Source organism: Pseudophryne corroboree, chromosome 2 (assembly GCF_028390025.1).
Source record: "Pseudophryne corroboree isolate aPseCor3 chromosome 2, aPseCor3.hap2, whole genome shotgun sequence".
In the NCBI taxonomy this organism is placed as follows: Eukaryota; Metazoa; Chordata; class Amphibia; order Anura; family Myobatrachidae; genus Pseudophryne; species Pseudophryne corroboree.
The window spans coordinates 24,695,618-24,702,759 of record NC_086445.1 but is presented as its reverse complement, the minus strand read 5'-3'; the positions used below and the strand labels follow the sequence as shown (position 1 = coordinate 24,702,759).

Here is a 7,142-nt window from a genome sequence, read left to right as displayed (position 1 = left end):
TCTTAAACTGAACATGTCTAAGACTGAACTGATCATCTTCCCACCCTTCTGAATATCCTCACCTCCTATAATTTCATTATCTCTAGATGGCACAAATATCTCCTCTAGCCCCTAAGTAGGCTTGTCTGGCTCAGTGTCTGGTTGCTTTGCACCTAGATCAAGGTAGTCAAGGGCACTGAGACATCTGTTAGGCGGCCAGTCTGATGCCACAGCGTATTGTGGACAGTACATCATAATGGTCAGGTATATACATACATACATAAATTATTAGAATTATCTCTCTGGACTAGAAACTTTTAAATTGTATTTTCTTCCTAAAAGCAATGTTAATGTCCTTATTTCTCAGGCTGTATATGATGGGATTCATCATTGGCGTTAATACTGTGTACAGCATGGCCACTATGGAGTCCACATCTGAGGAGTAGGATGCCGTTGGCCGAACGTACATGAAGATGAGTGGCAGGAAAAATATATTTACCACCGTGAAGTGGGAAGCGCATGTGGAAAATGTTTTTCTGCGCCCATCATTGGAATTTATTTTGAGGATTGTTATTATTATTTTAATGTAAGAAATAATAACAAGGGTAAAACTTATCAAAAGAAGAAAGGCAGCAATTGAAGATCCAACTGCAACATTGAGGGATGTGTTGGTGCAAGCCAGCTGCAGCAATGGTGGGTGATCACAGTAGTAATGGTGGATGATATTAGGACCACAAAAAGGTAACTTCAGGGCTAGGATTAAAACAGTGACTGGGGTTATAAATCCCCCAGACCATGCTGTAGCTGATAGAATTATATATAATCTCTTAGTCATAATTGCTGCATAATGTAAAGGAGAGCATATTGCAATATATCGATCATAGGCCATTACACTCAGAAGTAAACACTCTGTTGCTCCTAAAGACAGGAACATATACATCTGCACAAAACAGGCGGTGAAGGAAATGGTATCAAGGTGCATCGAGAACTTTGCCAACATCTTCGGGATGGTGACCGAGGTGTAGCTTATATCTAGGAAAGACAAATTGCTGACAAAGAAATACATTGGAGTCTGTAGCCTTTGGTCCAGAATGGCCAGGAGGAAGATGATGCCATTACCACTGAGCGAGAAGAGGTAGATAAAAAGAAACACACAAAAAAGCAAAGTCTGGTAGTTCTGAAGACTCGGGAATCCATAGATGATGAATTCGGTAACGTGGCTGAAAGTCAAATTGGAAGAACCTGATGATCGAATATGTTCTTCTTTATCCTGTATGGGGTAATATGAATGCAAACATAATAATATTTCATATTTTAGCATAAATATTGGTAAACATAAATTGCTGTTAAAGGATACTAATAGCACAATAATGTTTAATGATAATGGCTTGACAACTCAGAGGTCTTTGATGTGCCTCATGAGGTGGGTGGTGGGATGCCATGTCAGCAGGGCTCTTTCCAGGATGTACCACAGTGTATACCAAGGAACCCAACTCAATAGGGACTTAAATCACAAATTGGCATAAACAGAGAAAGCAGGGAGTGTGCCTGTGAAACGCAAAACTAGAGTTTATTTATGCCCTATCCTGAGAAGACATATGTGATAAGATGACCGATTTTCTGTGTTTTTATATGAAAAATCCCTAATTAATTGAAGTCAAAGATACAACTGAGATGTCACAATCGTTGGAACCTGCACCTTAAGGTATTTATTGCAAGTGAACTTTTTTGGAGAGGCTTTGAAATATTATCTTGATTGGGCTGCAGATACTAATGATTGGTTGGACTTTTCCTCCAGTGATATCACCCCATACATTAGACCTCTCCTCTCCCTTCACTGCCTGTCCAGTGGACTTTCAGTTAGAACAGTACTGATTATCTTTTGCTAATTATTTTGGATGCTGTTTGCTGTGAATGTCATTAATCCTCTATTTGACTTATTCTGAATGTCCAATACTGCAATACACCGGCTACCCACAAAGACTAAAACTTCTCAATATGTACAGTTTGGAGCAGGGAAGGGAAAGGGGGGACATGATAGAAACTTTCAAATATATCAAGTGTTTTTGGGAAACATTCTCCAAATGAAGAGAAGCAATAGGACACAAGGACATGCACTGAGACTGGAGGGGGGAGGTACAGGGGAAATTTGAGGAAAAATTTCTTCACAGAAAGGGTATTGGACAAGTGGAATAGCCTCCCATCAGAGGTGGTAGAGGCTGAGACAGTAGAGCAATTTAAACATGCATGGGATAGACATAAGGATCTCCTTACAAAGAAATAAGGATCAAATAAGGATTGAGATAAAAATATGGTAAAAAAAAAAGGGGCAGACTAGATGGGCCAAGTGGTTCTTATCTGCCATCAAATTCTATGTTTATATGTTTCTAAAGGACCCTTAGCTACAAAATACTGCAGTGGGCAGTTTGCTTTAGGATCCTAAGTCAGCTATTTTTACTTCTTAGGTTTTGTCAATAACCTGCCAGCTACCCCTCAAGTTGCACCTTCCCACTTTCCACATTGTTGATTTACCTTCGAACACATCTGGCAGAAAATTACCAATATAGTTTCAAATATGGAAAAAAAAAATCTTGTTTATCCTGACACCCTCAAATGTTATCTTACTGATGTTCTGTGATCCTCCTTGTTAAATCCCATTCCTTTCAGCTGCCACCTGAGGAAAATCAAATATTTGGTCAGAGCTGCAAGTGGGTGGGGAAGGGCGCTAGTGCACCAGATTTGAGGGGTGCCAAGAGTCTGATTCAGTCTGTCACCTTTCTCTGATAAAGGCCAGTTAGGCTGCTACGTGTTGAGGCACCACATCACTTTGGAGAAACACGCTGCTGACAACAGTTTTTACACAGCACGTAGCAGTACATCAAAGTCCTTTGAGACTACATCCCAGAAGTCTTGCAGCTGCAGAGAGAGGACCAACCCCCCGGCTCCTCCTGCTGTGCCTGTTGCTCTAGTCCTTGGCTTTCAGACTGCTACTGGACATGCTCCATGGCTCACCATGCTGTTTCTGTTGCACTGGTCCCTGGCTTTTCCCGGTGGTAACTGCTCCCCTGCTCCTCACGCTATGCCTGCTTCCCTGACCCCTGGCTCCTCCCACAGGTACATGCTCTACGTGCTGTGCCCGCTGCCTTGGTCTCTGGCTCTTCCCATTGGTACCTGCTCCCTTGCTCTTTACACTGTGTCCGCTGGTCTGTTCCCTGGCTCCTTCCACTGGTATCTGCTCCTCGGCCCCTCATGCTGTGCTTGCTCCCTTGGCCCCGGCTCTCCTGCTGGTACCTGCTCTCTGATTCTTCTTTCTATGCTTGTTGCACTGGTCCCTGGCTTCTCATACTGATACCTTTTTTACCCAGTTTTGGTCTATTACTGTTGTTCTAATTGTAAAGCACAACGGTTATGCTGCACTATATAAGAAATTGTTAATAAATAAATACCTGCTCCCCGGCTCATTTTGCCAAGCCTGTTGCCCTGGACACTGGCTTATCCTGGTGGTACCTGCTTCCCGGCTCCTCACACTCGGCCTGCTTCCTTGGTACCTGGCTCCTCCCACTGGTACCCGCTCCCTGAATCCTCATGCTGTGGCTGCTGTCCTAATCCCCAGCTCCTCGCACTGGTACCTGCTTACTGGCTCGTTATGCTGTGCCCATTAGCCTGTTGCTTAGCTCCTCCTACTGGCATCTGCTCCTGGACTCATCCTGCTGTGCCTGCTTCCCTGATCTCTGGCTCCTCCCGCTGCTACCTGCTCTCGGGATCCTCATGCTGTGCCTGCTGCTGTAATCCCTAGCTCCTTCCACTGGTACTTGCTTACTGGCTCGTCACGCTGTGCCTGTTGGATTGTTCTCTAGCTCCTCCTACTGGTATCTGCTCCCTGACTTTTCCCACTGTGCCTGCTTCCCTGGTCCCCGGCTTCTTCTTCTGGTACCTGCTTCCTGACTTCTCCCGCTTAGCCCATTGCCCTGGTCTCTGACTTCTCCTGCTGGTACCTGCTCCTGGTTCCTCATGCTGTGCCTGATTCCTTTGTACCTGGCTCCTCTCACTGTGCCAATTGCCCTGGTCCCTGACTTCTCCCGCTGGTACCTGCTCCTCAGCTCCTCCTGCTTGATTATCATATAGAATAACAAAAATACAGAAAGAAAGAGTATCACCAATGCGCAAATGCGGCTGCCATAAGTGTAAGTGGATAGAGTGTCACCCACACTTAAAACATTCAATAGTGCAGTGCAACAGCACGGGGCGCCCACCACGGCACTTTGCAGGTCCTTGTTTCCCCCTCCTCCCTCTTCCTGAGTACTCCTGCTCTGGGCGGAGTTTCGTGGAATGACGCGGTTGCATCGTGACATCACAGAAAGGGTAGTGGACATGTGGAATAGCCTCCCGTCAGAAGTGGTAGAGGCTGAGACAGTAGAGCAATTTAAACATGCATGGGATAGACACAATCATGTCATGTCATTCCGCGAAACTCCGCCCCCTGAGTGGAGTAATGATGACAGGAGGAGGGGGAGCCAAGCTAGAAGGAGGAGGCGGGCGGCGCGAGGAAGTAGAGGTGGCCCAAAGAGCGGGAAGACCCCCTTCAAATGTAAGTAGTCTCTCTCTCTCTCTCTCTCTCTCTCTCTCTCTCCCCTCCTCCCTGTCCCTTCCCCCACACTTGACACGTGCCTGCTGTAATGTGTAAAATGGGGACTCTTGCCTGCTGTAATGTGTAAAATGGGGACTCTTGCCTGCCGTACTGTGTAAAATGGGGACTCTTGCCTGCCGTAATGTGTAAAATGGGGACACTTGCCTGACGCAATGTGTAAAATGGGAATTCTTGCCTGCCGTAATGTGTAAAATGGGGACACTTGTCTGTTGTAATGTGTAAAATGGGGATACTTCCCTGCGTAATGTGTAAAATGGGGATTTAATGTATCAAGGGCATTGCGGTGTATGGCATAATACACTGCTCAAAAAAATAAAGGGAACACTAAAATAACACATCCTAGATCTGGATGAATGAAATATTCTTATTAAATACTTTGTTCTTTACATAGTTGAATGTGCTGACAACAAAATCACACAAAAATTATCAATGAAAATCAGATTTATTAACCCATGGAGGTCTGGATTTGGAGTCACCCTCAAAATTAAAGTGGAAAAACACACTACAGTCTGATCCAACTTTGATGTAATGTCTTTAAAACAAGTCAAAATGAGGCTCAGTAGTGTGTGTGGCCTCCGCGTGCCTGTATTACCTCCCTACACCCCGCACAAGTGGCTCAGGTAGTGCAGCTCATCCAGGATGGCACATCAATGCGAGCTGTGGCAAGAAGGTTTGCTGTGTCTGTCAGCGTAGTGTCCAGAGCATGGAGGCGCTACCAGGAGACAGGCCAGTACATCAGGAGACGTGAAGGAGGCAAGCCCATTTTAACAAGGCCACGCCTCCTTGTCGGGAGCGAGCGCACCTTCGCGCGCATGCATTTTCTTTTTATATCTATGGGGGGCTGCATTTTTTTTATATCAATGGGGGGGGGGGGGGCGCATTTTGAAATCTCGCACTGGAAGCAAAATTAGCTAGAAACAGCCCTGCAATAGTGCAAAGAAAAAGAGCCACCACACCACAGGCGCACACAATACTTATGATCTAAATGACTGGTTGTTCACTGATTCAAATTCCCTCTGGATTTCTTTTCAGTACCTCAAAGGGAACAAATAAACCATAATAGTGTAACTCTGTTAGTACAATAGCATTAGGGTATGTAAAGGTAAAAACTCATACCACAAAATATTGTCTACCACAATAGCAGACAATATCAGCATATGGAGGCGGTATATATCCGATGTCTAATCCAGTAGCGCACGCAGGGGGGGTTTCCTTTGATCTAATATTGCCTGACACCCTGCGCAAACCGTAAAAATTCAAAATATGTTTGGTGTCACTATTGTGTTGCTCTTTAAAATGCATGGACAGAGCACTTGTATCAATCCCTTTCTTTATGTTGCGCAGGTGTCCACTAATTCAGATTATTGTTATACCAAACATATTTTGAATTTTTACGGTTTGCGCAGGGTGTCAGGCAATATTAGATCAAAGGATATTAGTAGTAAACTGGCTAGGAATGAAATGAACATGATCTATAAATATAAAACATTGTCTCCCATGGGTATTAATAAGGACTTCGAGCTAAAATGTTTTTTATAATGTGTTATATATACATGTTTTTAAATATATATTTGTTCCTTTAAGGTGAAATTCTACTTGAATATGGCGATTGTATATCAATTTAAAGTGAAAAATTCTTTTCAAATATGGCCGCCATCCGTGCACCAAATGAGGACAATTCATGAATATGGAGACTGGATGTCTGTACTCTCCATAAATCTGATGACAGAAACACCTGGAGCGGAAGTAGAAAAACTTCTGTGCAAAGTAAGAATAGATGAGAGGACCAGGAACTTCCGGTAACGTCATCAAGCTTCCGGCAACGTCATCGGAATCGCCATGTGCGGACCTCACCTCCCGACATCGTCATCGACCGGATACGCACGGACTTCTACTTCCGGTCACATGTACCTCTTCTTCCGGTCGCACTATAGCCGGAGGTGGTATTAACATATGGCAGGCTTTTGTTTAAGCATGGGAGACCATAAAAATCAGTTAATAGACTATATGGGCGGGATTTATTACTGTGAAGGATAGGATGTTTTTAGACTAGAAGTACCATGTCTGGAATTAGGATATTTTTAGATAACAGGAAAAGGGGTATAAATTCCCCTTACTCACAATGCTTTCCATCTGCCTTGACAAAGATATATGAGATATCAAAATGCGTTGGAAGGAAAGCTTGCAGAGTGTGGACCAATACCCCCAGAAGCAGGAAGGACGGTTCCAGTGACGCCTGAGGTTCTCCATAGCTTATGTGCATTTTGTCTACATTTCTGGTTGACAATTCCATCTGGTATGAGTCCACACTTATGCATTTGTGTTACTTTGTTCATTTATGATTAGTCCTACCTATTGTGAAGAATCAATTTTAGGCTGTACAGAGTTTTAATAAATTGTATCAGAAGTTTTTACACTATGGAAGTTCTTTCTTGATTTACATGTGTAAACTGGAGTGGAACATCTGGGAAAGCAGGAACATCTGTGGATCGTTTAGACATTGGATATATTCCGC

At 44.0% G+C, this 7,142-nt stretch overlaps 1 protein-coding gene across 1 annotated transcript; it reads right to left on the bottom strand.

The window, feature by feature from the left end:
* Positions 1-286: 286 nt before the first annotated feature.
* LOC134989337 (olfactory receptor 6N1-like) lies at positions 287-6,890 on the bottom strand. The gene is made up of 4 exons (XM_063950603.1): positions 6,749-6,890; positions 3,800-4,088; positions 2,605-2,653; positions 287-1,249 (listed from the first exon to the last, which is right to left on the bottom strand). Exons 1-4 carry the CDS (start codon positions 6,888-6,890, stop codon positions 287-289), a joined length of 1,443 nt encoding a protein of 480 aa, XP_063806673.1.
* Between the last annotated feature and the right edge of the window lie 252 nt (positions 6,891-7,142).

Bases quoted from the DNA above. Each gene is read 5' to 3' on its own strand.
- LOC134989337 (XM_063950603.1), bottom strand. From the start codon at position 6,890: ATGCACATAAGCTATGGAGAACCTCAGGCGTCACTGGAACCGTCCTTC. The intron at 4,089-6,748 runs GTGAGTAAGGGG...ATGATAATCAAG, and splicing joins CAAGGCAGATGGAAAGCATT to CAGGAGGAGCTGAGGAGCAG. The intron at 2,654-3,799 runs GTAAGCAAGTAC...GATTTTCCTCAG, and splicing joins AGGCACAGCGTGACGAGCCA to GTGGCAGCTGAAAGGAATGG.